The 21,545-nt window shown below is 44.0% G+C and overlaps 1 protein-coding gene across 1 annotated transcript in view; it reads right to left on the bottom strand.

The window, feature by feature from the left end:
- The window catches only part of LOC126524714 (rifampicin phosphotransferase-like), a 197,403-nt gene that overhangs the window by 103,540 nt on the left and 72,318 nt on the right, over positions 1-21,545 (bottom strand). Inside the window, exons 16-19 of the mRNA XM_055067252.2 lie at positions 14,339-14,409; positions 13,173-13,237; positions 9,223-9,370; positions 3,838-3,958 (exon numbers count right to left, since the gene is read on the bottom strand). Of these exons, the coding sequence (XP_054923227.2) occupies positions 3,838-3,958; positions 9,223-9,370; positions 13,173-13,237; positions 14,339-14,409 (405 nt within the window). The remainder of the gene's footprint in view (positions 1-3,837; positions 3,959-9,222; positions 9,371-13,172; positions 13,238-14,338; positions 14,410-21,545) is intronic.

The following is a 21,545-nucleotide window of genomic DNA, read 5'->3' as shown; positions in this document are numbered from 1 at the left end:
ATTGTCATACACGTGAAACATTTTTCGGCTGTATATATCGTTCACTTGGCTCATCCGGACCAACCTTTGCTCCTCACTTGATATCTTGCTTCACGCATTCACAAAAGAAAATAAGAACGTAGTTATCGTGGGTGGCGTCAATATCAACTTATTGGATGATTCACGCTCGGGTTCGTTATAAAAGTATTTTTCTTCGATATGGTCTTCATTCGCTCTTGAACAATCCAACTCGCTGTATTGGCAACGTTTCTGGTACTTTAATTGATGAAGTCTTAACAAATTTACTCTCTCCTACCGAGGCTTTTATCGTCCATGCCAATATAACTGACTACTTCCCCATAGCGCTTCGTTTTCGACGCGTAGCCATTCCTTCGAATACTTGCTTCTCCAGATCGGTCTTCGACAAATAAAAGTTCACCGATTCAATAGCTCCAATAGACTCATCTCATGTCATTACCTGCGCACACCCTGAGGCGGCCTACAGCGAATTTTCTTCGCTCACATCTAATGCTATAACTTCTTCAACATCTAATGTTTTCTGCTGAAGAAAACATTAGATCTCCCCTAAAAAGAAAACATCTCCCCTAAACCCATGGCTAACTCCAGGTCTTCTTACTTGTTTCCGAAAAAAAGAGAATCTATAGCGAAAATAGAAGAAAAAAATATAAATATGTGCGTAAAAGAGCGATGCAAATAATACCACTATACGTTAACCCTACTACTTGGAAAAGCGACACGGGATTACTATATGAACAAGTAATAATACAAGCCGGTATGATTACAGGAAAGCAGTGGCGTATACTTAATCCATTTTCAAATAAATCTAGCTCAGTAACTGGTGTTACTGAAATCTATCATGATTGAAACACCTGTCGCGCTTATTATACCATTGCGAATGCCTTCAGCCAATATTTTTCTAGTCCCACAACACAATCCGGGCACTCTTACCCTAGTGACAGTCGTCGTTCTTTGCAATCTTTTTATCTTTCCCAACCACTCCCACTGAGGTTTGCAATACCATATTGAATCTGGAACAACTGGAGCTGGACTTGACAACAGACCCGCTAGGTATATAAAGGACATTGTTCATGTCATGGCTCCTGTCCTTGCTGATATTGTCAGTTTAATATTTAAGCACTCTATTTTTCCTTCTGAACCGGAGAAAAACAAGATATTACGTATTTATATGAAAGTTCAGAAATCAGTCATCAATAGAAATAGGCCCGTCGTTATTATTCCTTTTTAGTAAGGTCGTTGAAGGGTTATTTTCGGCACTTCTTACGAATAACCGTAACAAATTTAAGCTACTATCGCCACATCAGTTTGGATTTCGTCAGCAGCTTTCCACTAATCTCGCTTGGCTGCACTTACTGAAAACATCAGAAACACAATTGACGACGGCAACTTCCTTGGATCAGTCTTCATCGACTTCAGTCAAGCTTTTGACTCGATCACTCATTCTATTCTTTTGGGCAAACGCTCTTCGGATGGTATAACTGGCCCGCCGCGAGAACTAATAACTAATAACTGGCCTGCCGCGAGAACTGCTTACTTAAACGTACTCATACTGCATCTATTTCAGGCGTGCTTTCTAACACCAAGACAATCAACATGGGGGCCCTACAAGACTATGTTAGGCCCTCTTCTTTTCCTCATCTACATTGACGACCTATCAGATTGTTTTTCACCACACATCAAAACCCCTACTCTACGCTGATGACACCACCATTTCCACTTCAAATGACTCCATTCCAGCCTTACCTTCCCAGCTAAATAGTGATTTGCAGAGTGTTACTCTTTGGTGCCATAAAAATAAGCTTGTTATTATTCCATCTAAGACAATGTTTGTTATTTTAACTTTTAGGTATAAAAACGGTGTAAATTAATCGCGGCGCATGCGAATGACTATGCAATATACTCATCTAAACAATGCACATTTCTCCTTGTCGTACGTGGCGGTTTTCTAATGTTTAATGCGCACATTATTTAAATAAAAATTTGAACTGCTGACGGCATTCGTGTTCTTCTCAATGCTCGTCAATATTTCGCGCTCCCTACGCTAACTCCTCCCTATTTTGCGTTCATTCATAGTCATTTGACGTATTGTTTCGAATCATGCGGCCATACACATAATACTTACATATGTCCTCTAAAAGATATCCAAGAACAGTCACTCCGTATTATAACCAAGAGTACATATCATGCACATTCGGCTAACTACTTTCTTTAATAAATATCCTTCTGACTTCAAATATTATTTTCTTTAGTTTATTCATTATGGCCTGCCAAGTAATCCAAGTATTCGTCATAGCATAGGAAAGAAATTTACGACCAACTCTATTAATACACGTTTTTCCCACAATAATAATACGCTACTGCCTTGAGCTCGCACTAATTACGAACAAAATACCGTAAGCTTCTCTGCCATCAAAATGTGGATAGTCTACCCTTGGAGGATAAAAGCTCGTCCTCGTTAATTTCTTTCAAACGTGCAGTTCGCCTGTTCATGAACCGTTGATATATATGACGATCGCTGTCGTTACTTCTTTCTGCTCAGCAGTACATTTCGTGTATCCTTATGTTTATATAGTTATTTCATGTCGAGTGACTTATTAGTGTTCAATTTCTACTGCTTCCATATGTGACACTTCATTATGTCTTGACTTATTTACTGATTTATTTGCACATGTTATTCAGTTTTGAATAGTTCTCTTCGTTACTTCCTCTTCTTGCCAACTCCCTGCGTTTGTATGTATTGTTTGCTTGTATTTCGCAATTGCTTCTGTTATTTTGTATTATTCTTATGCATATTTTGACAAGAGGTCCCATTGCAGTGTTCACACTAAGGGACCTCTTTCTGTGTAGCTTTCGTCATATGCAATCCCTCCCCCCCCATGTAACGTTCAATAACCGAAACTCAAACGAGCGAAACAACTTCTGGGACCCCAAGCTGCATTGGGTCATCGGCCGTGTTGCGTTTCCAAACGGCACAGGCATGCGTATGTGCTTCCTGCGAAGTGACCACTTCACCAGAGCCCGCCTGGACGATGGCGTGGCCCGGCGCCGACCATTGAGGGGCAAACAAAAAAGCTCCCATCGAGCTGACAGCCACCGCCGCATGCTTTGGAAGCAGTAACGATACCCAAGGCTACTCTTCTCAAATCACTACACGCTGGCCGCCACGGAGAGCCCACTGATTGCTGTAAGAAGCGAACGTCGACGACTTCCATGGGTACAGCGTCGAATCCTGTTTCCCACTCGCCTCTTCATGGCATCGTAGGCGCTTTCGAAGGTTGGACATTGGAGGCTGAGTAGGGCGGGGTGGTGTGACATGGTTGACAGGAACTTGCGAACAGTTAAACCATTCTAGGTGGCCGAGACAAGGATATTGAATCTCCTAGTCAAGTGAAAGAGGAAAATTGACTGCTCAAAAGCAGATCTTTAGTGTTGTGTAGAGATTGATCCGATATATGTAGACTCCAACGTGTAGTGTGCTCCCAGAATCATGGAGCTCTTTTTCTTGTAAACCCCAAAATGCAAATTTTATGTAAAGCGCGTCGCTCGGGACGTTGCTCGGCACTTGGCTTGCTTAGTTGCAGTCGCAGCTAAGCTGTCTGAAAGTCATTCTTACAGACCCTATATTTAAAGAAGGAAACTAAAGCACGTGCGAAAGGGGCGTGTAGATACATGAAGTTTGATACTCCCGATCAGATTTGTTTAAGGCTCTAACGTGTGTAGGTAACGGAAGTCGCGTGTGCGCATGGTGTCGTTGGAAAGGTTTTTAGCACCATACATGGTGCAGCAGTACTACAGAACAGGCGTCTACTTGCAACTCACCGAGCACGACGGTCTTGTGCTGTTTCGCGCCGATGCAGATCTCGGCAACTCTCACCTCGCCGGTCTTTGGGCAGCGCTCCAGTACCACCGTGTCCGGGTCCGTCTTACCAGAGACTACCGACTGCATAACGACAAGATTAGGCTTAGTAAAGTATTCTTATCCAATCAACACGCAAAAAAGTATGAATTAGACCATCACGTCAGCATCAATTCGAAGCTAGATATTTTATAGCAACAATTATTTACATTGAACATGCCAGACACATTGTGTGTTAGGAAGGATGCCGAAAAGTACGTAAAAGAAGCATTAAAACCTATTCCTTGTGGGGTTCTCCTCCCGTACCCTTGGGACAAAGGAACGACAACACAGTAGTGCAAACAGTCACAAGGGCATTTATTGCACCTTTCATAGATCAATGCCTGCAATGTTCGCCCCATGCTGGATCGCAACGCCTGGTCGTTCGCGTGTACGGTCACGCCAACGGTGGCGCGTTCGAAGGCGGCCACGCGAAATGGTCTCGCAGAAGCATGGATCGGCGCACGCGCGGCACGTCCGTACTGCTTGTTGTCCCGACCCAAAGAGCGCAAGCGCCTTCTCTTTCGGCGCCCAAGTAACCCCGCAGCAGCGCGACACTCGCGCCTTCTCTCGCACCGCGCTTGTACCACTCCGACCATCGCGGGCCACGCGGCGCAGCCGCACTGAGATGGGGGCTATGCGGGAAAAACATATCAGGGAACGCGTGAGAGTCCTAGTGAACGGTAAGTGAAGAGAGAGAGAGATCATCATCATCAGCATCAGCCTGGTTAAGCCCACTCAAGGGCAAAGGCCACTCCCATATTTCACCAACTACCCCGGTCATGTACAAAATGTGGCCATGTCGACCCTGCAAACTTCTTAATTTCATCTGCCCACCTAACTTTCTGCCGCCCCCTGCTACGCTTCCCTTCCCTTGGAATCCAGTCCGTAACCCTTAATGACCATCGGTTATCTTCCCTCCTCATTGCATGTGCTGCCCATGCCCATTTCTTTTTCTTGATTTCCACTAAGATGTCATTAACTCGCGTTTGTTCCCTCACCCAATCTACTCTTTCCTTATCCCTTAACGTCACACCAATCATTCTTCTTTCCATAGCCCGTTGCGTCGTCCTCAATTTAAGCAGAACCTTTTTCGTAAGACTCCAGGTTTCTGCCCCGTACGTGAGTACTGGTAAGACACAGCTGTTATACACTTTCCTCTTGAGGAATAATGGCAACCTGCTGTTCATGATCTGAGAATGCCTGCCAAACGCACCCCAACTCATTCTTATTCATCTGATTATTTCAGCCTCATGATCCGGATCCGCGGTCACTACCTGCCCTATGTAGATGTATTCGCTTACCACTTCTAGTGCCTCGCTACCTATCGTAAACTGCTGTTCCCTTCCGAGACTGTTAAACATTACTTTAGTTTTCTGCAGATAAAGTTTTAGACCCACCATTCTGATTTGCCTCTCCAGGTCAGTGAGCATGCCTTGGAATTGGTCCCCTGGGTTACTAAGCAAGGCAATATCATCAGCGAATCGCAAGTTACTAAGGTATTATCCATTAACTCTTATCCCCAATTCTTCCCAATCCAGGTCTCTGAATACCTCCTGTAAACACGCTGTGAATAGCATTGCAGAGATCGTATCTCCCTGCCTGACGACTTACATTATTGGGATTTTCTTCCTGTTTTATGTAGGACTGCGGCGGCTGAGGAGCCGCTACAGATAACGTTCAGTATTTTTACATACAGCTCATTTACACCATGATTCCGGAACGCCTCCATGACTGCTGAGGTTTCGACTGAATCAAACGCTTTCTCGTAATCAACGAAAACTATATATAAGGGTTGGTTATACTCCGCACATTTCTCTATCACCTGATTGATAGTGTGAATATGGTCTATTGTTGAGTAGCCTTTACGGAATCCTGCCTGGTCCTTTGGTTGACGGAAGTCTACGGTGTTCCTGATTTTCTTTGCGATTACCTTAGTACATACTTTGTAGGCAACGGACAGTAAGCTGATCGGTCTATAATTTTTCAAGTCTTTGGCGTCCCCTTTCTTATGGATTAGGATTATGTTAGTGTTCTTCCAAGATTCCGGTACGCTCGAGGTCATGAGGCATTGCGTATACAGGGTGGCCAGTTTTTCTTGAACAATCTGCCCACCGTCCTTCAACAAATCTGTTGTTACCTGATCTTCCCCAGCTGCCTTCCCCATTTGCATAGCTCCCAAAGCTTTCTTTACTTCTTCAGGCGTTACTTGTGGGATTTGAAATTCCTCTAGAATATTCTCTCTTCCATTATCGTCGTGGGTGCAACTGTTACTGTATAAATCTCTGTAGAACTCCTCAGCGACTTTACTATCTCATCCACATTAGTAATGATATTGCCGTCTCTGTCACTTAACGCATACATCTGATTGTTGCCAATTCCTAGTTTCTTCTTCACTGCTTTCAGGCTTCCTCCGTTCCTGAGAGCATGTTCAATTCTATCCATATTATACTTCGTTATGTCAGCGGTCTTACGCTTGTTGATTAACTTCGAAAGTTCTGCCAGTTCTATTCTAGCTGTAGGGTTAGAGGCTTTCATACATTTGCGTTTCTTCAGCAGATCTTTCGTGTCCTGCGATAGCTTACTAGTATCCTGCCTAACGGAGTTACCACCGACTTCTGTTGGACACTCCTTAATGATGGCCATAAGATTGTAGTTCATTGCTTCAACACTAAGGTCGTCATCCTGAGTTAAAGCCGAATACCTGTTCTGTAGCTTGATCCAGAATTCCTCTATTTTCCCTCTTACCGCTAACTCATTGATCGCCTTCTTATGCACCAGTTTCTTCCGTTCCCGCCTCAAGTCTAGGCTAATTCGAGCTCTTACCATCCCTTGGTCACTGCAGCGCACCTTGCCCGGCACGTCCACATCTTGTATGATGCCAGGGTTAGCACAGTGTATAAAGTCTATTTCATTTCTTGTCTCATAATGGTTCAACGGTTAGCTATTCCGCTCATTACATGACCTGCGCAGCGCCATTTTTTTCTCTTAATGTCTGTTAGAATATCATGTATACATGTTTGCTCCCTGATCCAAACCACGCTCTTTCTGTCTTAAAGTTATGCCTAGCATTCTTCGTTACATCGCTCTTTGCGCGGTCCTTAACTTGTTCTCAGGGTTCTTTTCAGTCTCCAAGTCTCTGAGCCATATGTCAGCACCGCTAAAATGCATTGATTGTATACTTTCCTTTTCCATAATAACGGTAAGCTCCCAGTCAGGAGCTCCCATGTCTGCCGTATGCGATCCCACCCATTTTTATTCTTGTTTGAATTTGCTTCTCATGTTCAGGGTTCCCTGTGATTAGTTAACCTAGGTAAACGTACTCCTTCACAGACTCAAGAGGCTGAGTTGCGATCTTGAACTCTTCTTCCCTTGCCCGGTTAGTTATCATTATCTTTGTCTTCTGCATATTAGTGTTATATTATTCAGTGTTGCTGAATAGAACAATGTCATCGGCGAACCGAAGGTTGCTGAGGTATTCCCCGTCGATACTTACTCCTAACCTCCCCAGATACAATAGAGCACATATTACTAGAATGCCCGGCGTACCGCGACGAGAGACAACTTTTTGAGCACCAAATGGACATGATTTGCCACGAACCGTTAACGTTACCGAGCATCTTAGGTCCAGTTCCCGGCCCTTCAAAACAGCGACGGGTTTTGGATTTATTGTTAAAATACCTGACAGAAATTGGTCTCATAGGAAAGCTTTAAAAATTGCACACATCATATACAAAAGCCTAAATTTACCCGCCATGTCACCTGTAAATATTAGTATCAGGTCCACTCGGACATTTCATATTTATTTTTATCCTCTTTTTCTCCCACTCTCTTCTGGAATCTTTTAATCCCATTCCCCATCCATATACAGAGTAGCATGCCAGCGGTTATATACGCGCCGGCAAAATTCTCTGTTTTTCTAATAAAGAGCCCTCTCTCTCTCTCTCTCTCTCTCTCTCTCTCTCTCTCTCTCTCCCAGTTTAATAGCTTTAATACTTTTTCCAAGCAGGGAGTAAATAGCAGTGGAGAGATTGTCTCCTTGTCGGACCCCTTTCTTTATAGGTATCTTCCTAGCTTTCTTGTGTAGATTTAAGGTGGCTGTGCAATCTCTGTAGAAATTTTCCAGAGTATTTACGTAAGCGGTCTGTACTTTTTGATTACGCAATGCCTCTATGACTGCTAATATCTCTACTGAATCAAATGCTTTTTCGTAATGAATTAAAGCAATATAGAGAGGCTTAATATACTCTGCGGATTTCTCGATAACCTGATTAATGAGATGGATGCGATCCATTACTTACTGAAGCCAGCCTGATCTCTTGGTTGACAAAAGTCCCGTGTTGCCCTAATTCTATAAGATATTCCTTTGGTAAATATTTTGTGTAATACTGCGGTTAAGCTAATGGGCCTATAATTTTTCAGTTCTTTGACGTCTCCCTTTTTGTGGTTTAGTGATCAGTGAAAGAATAAAAACAGGGCATGTTTTTCCCCCGAACATCTACTAATTTCTTCGAACCAGCGCGTTCTTTTTCCCCAAGATGTGCTAATTTCTTCGAACCAGCATGCCATTTGTTAAGGAGCAGCCGCCAATATTTTCGTACAATATGCAAAACTTTTTTTCGAGCGAATCACGGCAACGGCGAGGTCTTATTGCGAAGACGTTGGATTCTCGCGCCGTACAGTATTTGTATTCGCATTCCGTCGACAAGGAGGGTGAATCTTATGTGCACACCACTGCAAATGAGCAACGGTGTCAAAGTAGTATTTTTAGACAGCGAAACGAATGGTCTTCAAATATTTAGTTTTTTTTTTCCAAATAGTATTTGTGATATGGACTGTCGTTGTCGGAGTAGATCTTCACATCCCAATATATTCACGACTTCAGCAAGTTTCTGCCATTACGCTGGACGTTATGAAATGCGGCTTATTCAACGCACAAATGAGGCGTCTAGAACAAATGACCAGTGTGTTGCAGTAATCACGGCTCACTGTCGAGGGCAAGTGGCAGCAGTTTAGCCACAAATGTCTGTCTCCCTGATCAGGTAACATTTCGCGTATTCCGCTATGTAACTTCTGGAGTTTTAGATTCAATGTGTCCGCTTGGGTAAAACTTATCGTACAGTTGGCGATGAAAAGTATTGTAAAACGATTCTAAAAAATATTCGCACATACAAACAGTAATTGTTTCATCCAAAGACCGAATCAAACGCAGCGATTTTCTGCTTGTTCTTCTCGAGTTTCGTACATTCGCACGCGCTCAAAGACGAGCGGTGAAATAGCGCGAGGAGGTCAAAAGGCGAGGCACGCACGTCTCCGAGCCCATCGTTCGCCGTGATGAGGACGCGCCTGGCGTCTCCTGTGCGGCTGTCGCAGGTGAAGAGCACGCCGGCCGCATCCGCCGGTGCCATGGCCTGCACGACCACGGCCATCGGCGAGTCCAGCGGTTGCCCGTAGCGCCTGCACACCACGTCAATGTAGGCGCCAAGTGCACGAATATGCCTACTTGATCAATCAATCAATCAATCAATCAATCAATCAATCAATCAATCAATCAATCAATCAATCAATCAATCAATCAATCAATCAATCAATTTGTTTTCATTGATTTGAACAAACGGAGTGACGGATAGCGGTGTTGAGCGCATGCTGTCCGCGTAATACACAATAAATTAAGCTTAAACGGCTAAATCAAGAGTCGTGCTGCACCCTAGGGCAAAGCAAAAGTGAAATTAGCTGAAAATGTGATCATATTAAATAAGGCCCTCTGTCTAACCTTTGCGGTCCACAGGCGTTCGGGCTAATAGTCACTCTAAGGGGTAAAGGTGCTGCGATTCACGCGTAATCTGCGTGGGATGGATGAAAACGGGCAAGGAAGAGTTCCAGAGCTTCTGCTTCTGATTAAAAACAACCGGGCTAGTTGACAAAATTTTACGAGTGCGTTGCGAAGCACACACCTGTTTTGTTGTTGAGTTACATGATTACTTTTAAAGTTACCATTCAAGATAAGTGATGAGATAAAAATTGCTTTAGTGGAAGTTCTCGCAGTTTATGAGAAGTATAGCAAGATATGTTCGTATCGGGGCCACATTTGATACAGCAAGAGCATTGCCAGTTTCATGTGAAGTCACAGGGTGAAGCGCAAGGGTATGTCGCCCGATGAAATAAAGAATATGCTACACTCTATTCCGCAAAAATGTTGCACTATGGTCAATCGCATAACCTCAATCGAGCTGAGGGATGGCCTTGTAATTAACGAGCCCAACAGTCGGCACAGTGTGCTAGAAAAAGCAAGAACAACTGGTGAATTTCAACCAAACAATCGATCTCAAAAAGGCGCTCGTTTGAATAAAAATAGAAGTTAACCTATGACATTTGCGTTAACTTATGGCAGAGTAATAACCTTTCTGAAACAGTTAAAAGAAAGTATGTTAAGAACTGGTCAACAGTATTGAATTAAAGATGTGTCTTTCTGTAACGAATCATTGTGATGGTTTCTCGTTTTTTACTCGTCGATGTAAGAAGATAACTTGAATAATACAGGATGAAATGCCTAGATTTCTTGTTTCCTGTCGTTAGGGCGGGTGCCTACTAAGGGAGATTGAAGAAACCTAGACAATTAAAGGGTGCACTAAAAAGGAAAACGAAGTGAACCGTAGCATCTGACTAAAGCATCTAGATAGGGTCTCCCAGCTTACGTAAGTCAATAGCTTTAACAACAAAAAAATGTAAATCTGCGGATCCCACGCACTTTGGGACTCGATGTAGGCGAAGCTTTGTATGCTGTTTGCTTTGTTTGATGATATTTAGCGGTTATGTTGGCCCTGAATGTGTCATTTCTGCAGCGTTTCTGTCACACGAGAGCGTTCAGTTGCTGTTAAACGTTACCATGCGAGCAGCCCTGCTGTTTGCTTGCGTAGTCGGCAGAACACGCAGGGAGACGTGTTTGCTTGAGGCGTTGTTGTGCATCATTATTCGTAATCTCCGTGAGTTGAGCATTAACATTGCCTCACGTGGCACATCGCATCGTGGCAGAAGTGTTTGCCTTCTTTTTCCTAATTGTGGGACCCTACGCAATTCCAATATTATAAGATTGCCTGTATACATTGATAGATGCGTTCACGGTGTGCAGCATGTTTTGCTACGTAGCGAAGATTCTCTCGTTGCGCGCGACGCTTCTTTCAGGCCTGGTGTCATCGACAATGCAGAGTGCACGCATTGGAGCCATCGTGTTGGAGCGTGGTTACGTGCTCCTGCGTACGTGGCCAGCACGCTGGTCGAACGGCAGCTTCAAGCTCTCTTTTTAGGCTATGGCCGATTGTATACTTTGCACCGTCACAAACCAGCACCTGTATTTCTGTCGCATAGGAAAGCAAGTAAAGCACATGCCAGATGCACTAAATACGCATCCCGGTCCGCTGAGGCGCCAGCTGGGATGCACGGAGGCGAGCGCCATCTGGGGTTGTTGCAAGGAATTCAGCGGCACTCGCGGCAACAGCGTCGCAGCAGCACCCGGAAAGTCGGGAGGAGAGAAGCTTCGCTTTAAAACATGGTGCAAGATGCAATTTCAAGACCTAAACTGTTAGGTGTTTAGTGGTCTGGCCATCGAACGCCATAGGTCTTGAATTTGTATCTTGCCCCATGCTCTCTTTAGAGTTTTTTTTTTAGTTGAACAGCTTGGCCAACGTAAACTTGCAAACATGGCAGAAGCGACTTGATGAATATGATAAACATAAGCAGCATGCTTTAGCAGATTGATTTTAGGCTGGGGATTTCTGAAAAAAAAAAATCATATTCGCACCAAAGAAAAGTAAAAAGAAAGAGCTTTGAATAAGAATTTAGATACGTTGTCTTCCGTATTTCTAGTGGCCTTGCTTCAACGCAAGCTACAATTTCCTCACCATATTTCTACACTTCTTTTTCGTTTAACGGGAAAACTTGTGACTTTTTAGACAGAAAAGAAGCGGCGGTATAGCGCTTCTCGGAAATGTTTGTTTCATTGAAAAGACGTCTTGCAATTGTTTACTTATTTTCCAGAATGAAGACATACGTTAAGTTATCTGGTACACTTATCAAAATAAAAATATGATTCGTGTAATATGCAAAATAAAGAACATAAAGATTGGAGAGCAAGACACATAATTATATATTTAACAATATTTTGCAGCACAGGCACTTCAGCTACAGCATGGTAAACTAGAACAGACACCACGAGAGCAACAATAGCGGCATCAATATTGCATTAAAGCACTTTTCACATTAAAGAGAACCCACTTCGCAACGTGAAGAGAACCTCAACTCACAACGTTTGACTGCGGCCAAGTGCACCACTTGGGAAGTTCGAGACTGCAAGAGGTGGCGAATTTGACCTTGATCTCCCAGATTGTCCCACCACCTTGTTCACGTTTACAAATATCGGCGGGCCTAAGCCAGCACTGCTTTCCTAACTTCACACTTAAAGGCAATGTCAGGCTTGTTATTAAGAAACCAAAACGTACGCCAGATTATTAAAGCGATAGCCGCTTAAAGCGATAACCGCAGAGTGGGGGGCTCTGCCCCCCACTCTGCGGTTTGTACGTTTCTGGTTGTTTATAGGAGGAGAGCAAATTGGGGCGTAACGTAAGTGCTAGCTGCTGTCTTGCCGAGAACACAAGGTGGGACAATGGGTATGTGCGATTTGGCAGATGCATGAATACACCAATTCGGCAATGCGTATGTGATACTCACATGTACTCATTCTTGCCCGGTTCCCCAGAATGGCAGTGCCAAGGTCACACAAAGGGCGTGCAATCTTAGGTATGTTGAAGTAGTAGCACACCGTCAGCAACACACAACGGCCGGTTCAATGCCACCGCTTGACGGATAGCCGTAGCAACGAAGTTACCGTAAGAACACTAGGGATAGTGGGGGATGCTATGGAGTTACAACTGGTGAGCTGTTCTTACTCCGAGGAATACAATGTCATGCTATCGTTTGACATTGTGGTTGGCAGTGAGATTGCCACCTGTTGTTCTTAGTGATGTGCTCTTAAGGAATCGTGGTTCACAAAGCAGCTCACAAAAGAAAGCTATCGTCGACGTGACACTTATTTTAGATGGTTTATACCACATTTTATAGAATACCTATAGAAACGCTGATTATGTCGTTAGATTCGAGCTTTCTATTCCACGGCATACGGGTGACCACTCAGCAAATGAACAAGCTCGAAAAAGCGAAAAGCTTCATTAGACGCATTTCGAAAAAAACTGCGCTTAAGACTTACCGTTTGTAGCCACACGCGATGTGAGTGAACTGCGATGACCAACACTTGGCCACCGTCTTCATAACCTGCAGGACGCACATAAAATGCAGCCTTGTGGTCTTGATCGAGACTTGTGAACTACTCGGCACATTTTTATCGCTCATTGAATAAGCAAAATTTTCAAGTGACATGCTAAGTGGCGGCCGCAAATATGATCGCGAGAATTTGCGACCTTTTCTCTGGCAACTTATGCCGAATAGAAGAATCCAACGAAATGAATTCTTACCAGCGTAGAACTCCACAGAAAGGTAACTTCCGAGGTATAACTCTGAATAAATTCGCATAGTGATTGAAAAAAAAGGCAAAATGACGTGAGGAAGGGATTGCGTGGGCGACACAGCGCTCGAAAGACAAGAATAAAGTTCCTCTTGCGCCCCCAGATCTCTAATGATTTCAAGCTAAAAGCTGCAATTCGCCAACGGGTATCTTGAAGATTAATATCTGTTGGATAGCAATGGAAAACGAAGAGCTTATATATATATGTATATATATATATATATATATATATATATATATATATATATATAACTTCGTTACAAAAGCAATGCGTGAGCCGCGTTCTACTCAACCGTGCTGCCATCATGTTCCCTTGAAGAAAAATCACTCTTGCAGGTTCCTTTTAGTGCTATTATTGAGCTTGTGTGAGCATTTCGCTTATTTGGCTCCGTTCATAGCTTTCATTACATTTTCAGCAGAAAACACTATTTCCGACTCATTTATTCATTGGTTGGAGAAAGAGGCCCTTTGAGAGAAAACTAAATTCTTCTTTAACGGTTATCACCTGATTCGCCAGAAAGAGCACAATTCTTCGGCATGAATAAATTGGCGCAATAAAAAAGTTCTCTTGCTATGTGCAATTTTTGTGGAAAAAAATTCTTACGAGGTTGAAGAGTTTAAAGAGAATACATAAAACAATTGATCACTCATACAAATATAACAACGAGGACATCTTTACAGCATCTTAAACACACTAAATGCACAATGAAGTTCGAGCAATGTTGTGTAACTCTATATTACTGAGTGCAACGACCCTACTTATGGAACGCACATTGTTCACAACGAAAATGAGAGGATACCTGACAGCTGTCTTTTAGAGAGAAGCGTAAACCGCCTCTTGCCACACTCACCGCTTCCACACCAGCGACGGCCAGGAACGTGTCCATCTGGCCTGCTGACGACATGTCCTCGGAGTCCTCTCCTGCGAATTAGCGACATAGAAGAGGCGGTGTGGAAACAGCACGAAGAAAGCGCTCGAGTCCATGAAGCTACAAAGTGTCTGAAAAGGCTAGACCATCTTGCGGAGAGTCCACAGCCAATGACGCCCTGTAGGGCGAATAGGTTTGCATTCGCAATAAGCCTAAACGGAAAGAAGGCGACATATGAAAGTGACAGGACGAGCCGCGACTGAATAAAACGTTCGGGCAGCACTAATCTGCTACGGCTACTCAGGTATGCGACTAGTCAATACGTGTTACTCATGAAACGTTTATTGTATCCGGGTCCCCATCATCGCTCCTCTTGGCACGCTACGCCATCTAGTGGTATCACCACGAAGTCTGCGCTCACCCAACGACCCAAGTTGGCGTCAGAGATGTTCAGTGAAGGGCGGGACACACCCAGACGTCCTTAGGGCAAAGACCCTGTGCCCCGCTGCCATACACCCGGTTGGAGATACTCAAGTTGGCGTCAGAGAAGTTCAGTGAAGAGCGGCAAACACCCGACGGCACATGTCCGCAGCAATAGCCCTCATTTTCTGACTGCACTACCCTTGGGATCGGCCGACGTTGATAGACCGCGCTGTCTTCGCAATGCACCCGTACTTGTGGTTAGCCAGATAGAAAGATGGGTGAAAAAAAGCTGGACTGAGAGTGCCAACAATGCTAGGGCCCTATAACGTAAAACTATTCCAATATATTTTTATTCCAATCTCCTGACGTCAAATTTACGTAACCGCCAGCGACAGCATCAGGCTGTGACCCGTACGGCTCTCTGAACGGAATAATCTAATGCTCTCCTCGGTTATAGGTTGTCACTTTTCATTGCTTTAAAAACGAATAACATTGCCTACACAGAACGGCTGGTCTTATCTAACTGGCTGACAAGAGGCGAGGAGCGCGCTCAACTGGAGAGGGATTCGAAGGGGCCGAGCAAGTGCACTGAAAATCGATAACCGGATGAAAAGGGTAGTGTTGGCGTCTGCGATTGGTCCGCTTCCCCTTACTTGTGGCGGCTGGCCGAAAATCGCGCCGGCATGCGACGGAAGGAGAAGCCCGGCTGCCGCTAAAGCGGATCCTCAGCAAAGAAGAGTTGGCAGAGCGAGGTCGAAAACGTGCACACAGTGCTCGAAAACGTTACACGCCCACGCAAAAAGTTTCATTACGCAAATAAACTCAAGCTCTCCGGCAGGTGAAAGTAGCCAGTGCCTGAGCGATCAGCGGCAGCCATTTTTATTCCTTTCGGAACGGGGCAGCCAGCGGCTTTTGAAGAAAATTCAGTTTTCTTCGGAATATTAATGCATCTGTAACGCGTACACGTCATATTGACGCGGTGAGTTTTCACGCTTTTGTGACGTCGCGTAACAGGCAGTTGAAGTGGGTGCAGCTCGAAAACGTTTAACCAATAGCCGATGGCTAATGGAGAAAAGGCGTCGAATCAGAAATAACTATTTTTCTTGTGTTCGGTCCAGTCATGCATAGTCTGTGTGTGCTCGTCATATCAGATGGGGAGCTATCTCAGTTTTCGTGACGTCGCGTGACAGACGGGCAAAGTGGGGGTGGTCCAAAAATGTTTTTGAAAAATGGCGCAGAGCTGATTGCAGAATTGGGGTCCTATAACGCAAAACTATACCAATGTGTTTTTATTCGAACCTGCTGATGTCAAATTTGCGTAACCGCCGACGTAAGCCTCGGACGGTGACCCGCAGGGTTGTTTAAAGATACCAATCAAATGCTTTCCTCGTTTATAGGAGGTCACGTTTGTTTGCTTTAAAAATGAAGAACATTGCCAACACTGAGCGGCTTGCCTTATCTAATTGGATAAGAAGAGGCGAGGAGTACGGCTTAAGTGGAAAGCGATTCGATGGGGCCGAGCCATTGCACTTGGTATCGATAAACGGATGAAGAGGGTGGTACCGGCGTCTGCGATTGGTCCGCTTTCCCTTACTTAGCTTGGGGTGGCTCGTCAACAATCGCGGTGGCATGCAACGGAAGGTTAAGAATGCCGCTAGAAAGGATCATCATGAAAGAAAATTTGGCAGAACGAGGTCGTAAACATGTCAAAAGTGCTCGAAAACGTTACACAGCCACGCAGAAAGTATTATTGTACACAAATAGACCCATGCCCTCCGGCAGGTGTGAGAAGTCAGTGCGTGAGCGATCGGGGACAGCCATCTTTTATTCCTTTCAGAACGGGACAGCCTGTTGCTATTCAGAGAAAAATTCAGTTTTGTTCGGCATATTATTGCATCTTTAACGCGTACACGTCACTTTGACGCGATGAGTGTTCACGGTTTTGTGACGTCGCGTGACAGACAGGCGAAGTGGGGGTGGTTAAAAAAAGTTGTTGGCCAATGGCGGAGAGATGATTGCAGGATTGGAATAGAAAAGTTTGGAATTGCTTTACGCTATAGCGCCCTTGGAATAAAAAAATTTTAGAATAGCTTTACGTTATAGCGCGCTATATTCACATTACCATATCAGTTGAGCGAACAGCCTTATGTTGTCACGTTCTCGTGTCTGCTTGTTCGCACTGAACTTTATTATGAGCCCACCACACCCCTGTCATTATCAAAGATCGATGGGATTTAACGTCTGAAAGCAACGCTGTAGGTACGGTAGAGCGAAAGTGTAGAAATTGGAATTGATTTTCGCTGCTTCTTATTAAGAAAGGCGTGTGTAAATATATATATATATATATATATATATATATACAGGAAGATATTTATCTTTTTTTCATTTCCATGTAGGGCCTCTGAAGTCGAAAATAATGACTCCGGAATCATTGCACATTTTCGCGACCCCGGAATGAAATGGGAAGGCAGTGGCGAAAGCGCTTGCAGGTATGGAATGGCCACGGAATTAAGCGCCTTTAGCCCGGAATGGAATGGGAATGAAATTACGTCTTTTTCCGAAAATGCAGTGCTTTTTCTTCTACGCGCTGTTTTTTGTGAAAATATGCCGAAGAACCAACCAGCCCACGTTCATATATCCGTAAGTCAGAGCCTCGAATTTAACATTAAAGAACTATTTTTTAAAATACTATGGCTAATTACAGGCACGGTACATTCATAAGCAACGCGCCGACTACAATTCTGTCCTTATAGACTGATTGTCTCCATTATTCGCCTAACCGCGGCTCTATGCCGTCGGTGTCCGTCGTGTGGAACTACGGCGGCGGCATACTCCCCCCGAAACTCTGTCGGCGAAGGTCTGCCGATCTGTGCAGCACACAGTTGTACGCGATGAACTGCGCGCCGTCTCCCTCCATACAGAGAAAGAGAGAGAGAGAATACAATTTTTAAAGCATTGGTTCGGGAAGCCAGCCGAAGCAGGAGTGCCCACGTAACTGTGGCCACGGCAGCGCCTCCCCCAGCCCCGACGCAACGATTCGCGCCGAAGAGCACCCACGTTCTCTCTGTTCTAGGGAGCTCTGTTGTAGGGTGGGGAGAGGGGTACGGGGGGGAGGTCTGCCTGGCGCCGCCGCCGCGCTGGCGCCTGTTGGCGGCTAGAAAAGCCCAATGGTTCATTTATTAGCTCGCTCAACTCAGTATACTAGACCATGCTTCGAAGCCTCCCCCTCGGCTTTCTGTGCTACCTCCTTTACCATAACCTCATTTCCAGCCTTCTATAGCAAATAAAAAGCGCCTCCATAAAGCACTCCAACACTCGTTCCTGAGCTGAGCGGCTCACGCACGCACTATGTCCGCCAACATGGCACACTGCAAACAATTTTTTTAAATTACCCACGACGAATACAAAGAAGCTGAAAGCAGCAAGCTTTGCTGCGACCAGCCGTACCACTTTCACGGTCCGACGCAGCCAGCAGACTTCGAGTGCTTGCACAGGAGAACACACTGTCTCTATGGTGCACACCAAGCAGCCAGACGAACCGGAGCAATCGCCAATACGACCTGCCATCTTTGATGCATCTCTGTATGCCAACTGGACTCCGCCGAAGAGAAGCCACTCTGCTTTATCGCTTATGGCTAGGGTGGCCTTCACGAAATCTTACTCATTTCGCATTGGAATGGCCGACAACGCTTTTTGCAGTGTCTGTCTTTGCGATGAGAAGCTAAAACACATTATGTGCCACTGTCCTGAATATAATGTTCAGAGACAGTCCCTGGCGTCCGTTCTAGCGCACCTTGACAAGACCATTGTCAGTTGTAACTATTTTCCCATATTGCCGACAGAAGACATCGCAGCTGAAGGCGACGAAGGGACTACTTCAGTTTTTGAAAAAGACGGACTTGGACAAGCCGCTGTGACAGTGATATCACGTACCGCGCAAGAGTGACGGACTGTAACTGATTATGTGCGTGCTGTTATGTGCTCTCTCTCTCTCTCCTACCCATCTTTCATCCCCCCATTCCGCTCCCATGTGTAGGGTAGCAAACCGGTTAAGCTAAACTGGTTAACCTCCCAGCCTTTCCTTCTCCACTTCTTCCTTCCTTGAAAAGCACCAACACATTAAGTTCTGTAATACTTGCTAAAATTTTCCCACAATCAGTAAACACTTGTACTCTGCCTGCTCAATGGAAAATAGGGACAGTGGTTCCGTTGCACAAATCGGGTAACAAAAGCTCACCCCTGGATTACCGCACCGTTTAGCTTACCAGAACGTGTTGCAAACTTCTTGAACACGCGATATTTACTAATCTCGTTAACTTTCTTGACAGGAACTCATTTTTCCCCTCAGCTCAACATGGTTTTCACAAAGCATTCTCATGGGAAACTCAACTAATATCTTTCACTGATAGATTACACTGTATTTTAGATCGTGCTTCCTGCGCCGACTGTGTATTTTTAGACTTTAGCAAACCGTTCGACAAGGTTTGCCACAAACTGCTGCTATTCAAGCTGTCTTTTAAAGCTTGACAGTAACCTGCTGAAATGGATTGAGTGTTCTCTTACTAACCGTTATCAATTTGTTACTGCGAATAATCATGATTCATCATTGACTGAAGTTCGTTCTTGTGTGCCTCAGGAATCAGTACAAGGGCCCCTACTTTTCCTGATTTATATCAATGACCTACCTTCTTCATTGACATGTCACATTCACTTGTTTGCGGACGATGGCGTGATATATCGTGAAATAATTACTAACGACGACACTAATTCTCTTCAGTCTGAGTTGGACTATGTGATTGATTGGTGTAACACTTGGCTAATGGAACTTAATATTAATAAATGTAAAATTATGCGCGTGCAAAGGAATACCCCCCCCCCCCCCAGTACTTTTCCTACTTACTATCTAAATAAAATTCTTCTAGAACCAGTTAACTCGTACAAATACTTAGGAGTTCATGTAACAGCAAAAGTAACCTGGAACCTCCTCACTGAGTACACAATAAGTGAAGGTAATAGCACGCTCGGTTACTTACGCCACAGGTTTTACAAAGTACCACCATCCTTAAAATCATTACTTTACCAGTCATTATTGCGTCCTAAATTAGAATACGCTGCAGCTGTGTGGGACCTGTATCATCACTTTGTAAGCACAGAGTATATAGTGGACAAGAGTGAGAAGCGGATAGTTTTATGACTACAGGGCAGGTTGATTCTATTATGCTTACACCAGCGACCCCTCCTGAAATTGAAACAATTATCATGGCCCTAGAAAACAAAGCTTCAGGCGGAGAAGACGAAATAAAGGCCTTACCTGTCAAGTATATCGTTCATCTTATTAGTCCTGTATTAACCGATATAATAAACGAGATGCTTACACGTGGTGGGTTCCCAGATGAATTAAAGATAGCTAATGTCACCCCACAAACGTGGCGACGAGAAAAAGCTTACCAACTACAGGCCGATATCTGTTTTGCCGGTGCTTTCCAAGATATTTGAGCGTATTATTAATGATATGCTTACGTCTTTTTTTCATAAACATCAAATAAGTACGAAGTCGCAGTATGGCTTTCAGAAGGATAAGTTTGCAGAACTAGCTTTAATAAACATAAAGGACAAAATAATTCAAAATATTGAGAAAAAGCTGCTCACTCTGGGGGTTTTCTTGGATTTGAAAAAGGCATTCGACACAGTGCAACACGATATCCCTCTTAAGAAGCTTGCTGCATATGGTGTTCGAAGTGTATCACAGAGTTTAATTACATCATACCTCTCAATTCGGTATCAGTATGTATGCGTCGACAATCTGGTATCAAAAAAATTGAAAGTCGAATATGGCATTCTCAAAGATCAATCTTAGGACCCCTCTTATTTCTTGTATACATAAATATATAACGTCCATACCAAACTCCCCCGAAATGATAATGTATGCTGACAACACTAATATCTTCTTCACTGGCACTACAAAAGAGGTTATAGAATCATCAGCTAACAGTTACCTCTTACACCTCTCCAGGTGGCTTAAAAACATCCGGCTCAGTTTAAACACATGCATAACCAAATACATAATTTGAGGATATATAACTTTGAGGATACGTTACTGGAACAAGTTACAGAGCAAAAGTTCTTGGGCGTATGGTTTACAGAGGACCTTACATGGAATACTCACGTTAACAAATTAAAAAGTGAGCTATCTCGAGTTACTGGCTGCATGTATAAAATACAAAATATACTACCCCCGTGGTTGAAACAAACATTATACTACTCATTTTTCTATTCAAAACTCAGCTACGCCAGTTTAGTATGGGGAACTACGACAGCTTCAAACTACAACAAACTAATCATTGTACAAAAGAAAATATTGAGAATGTGTGAAAACTATGTGGGTGACAAACGAGGACTCCGAACAAAACCGCTGTTCATTAAACATAGAATGCTTAAAGCAGATCAAGTTTATTATTTCAAACTACTCCAGTGGATTTATAAAAATAGGCTGCACACAATACCTGTTGACAGTTGCACCTCATACCCAATACGTAGACCACACCATCTAAAGCCCGCCACAAGAACTAGTTACCGAAGGCAAACATTCAATAATTAAACGATTAATATAATAAACAGTGATCACTTTAACGTACAATACACACAATCCACCCACAACTTCAAAAATGAGTGTAAAAACATATTAGTGGGCACTGACATTCCATTTTCATTTTGAGTAACTTGTGCTCATCCCTCATAACACATGTAACCTCAGTTATGTTACAGA

Source organism: Dermacentor andersoni, chromosome 3 (assembly GCF_023375885.2).
Source record: "Dermacentor andersoni chromosome 3, qqDerAnde1_hic_scaffold, whole genome shotgun sequence".
Lineage (NCBI taxonomy): Eukaryota > Metazoa > Arthropoda > Arachnida > Ixodida > Ixodidae > Dermacentor > Dermacentor andersoni.
This window is presented reverse-complemented; position numbering and strand designations above follow the sequence as displayed.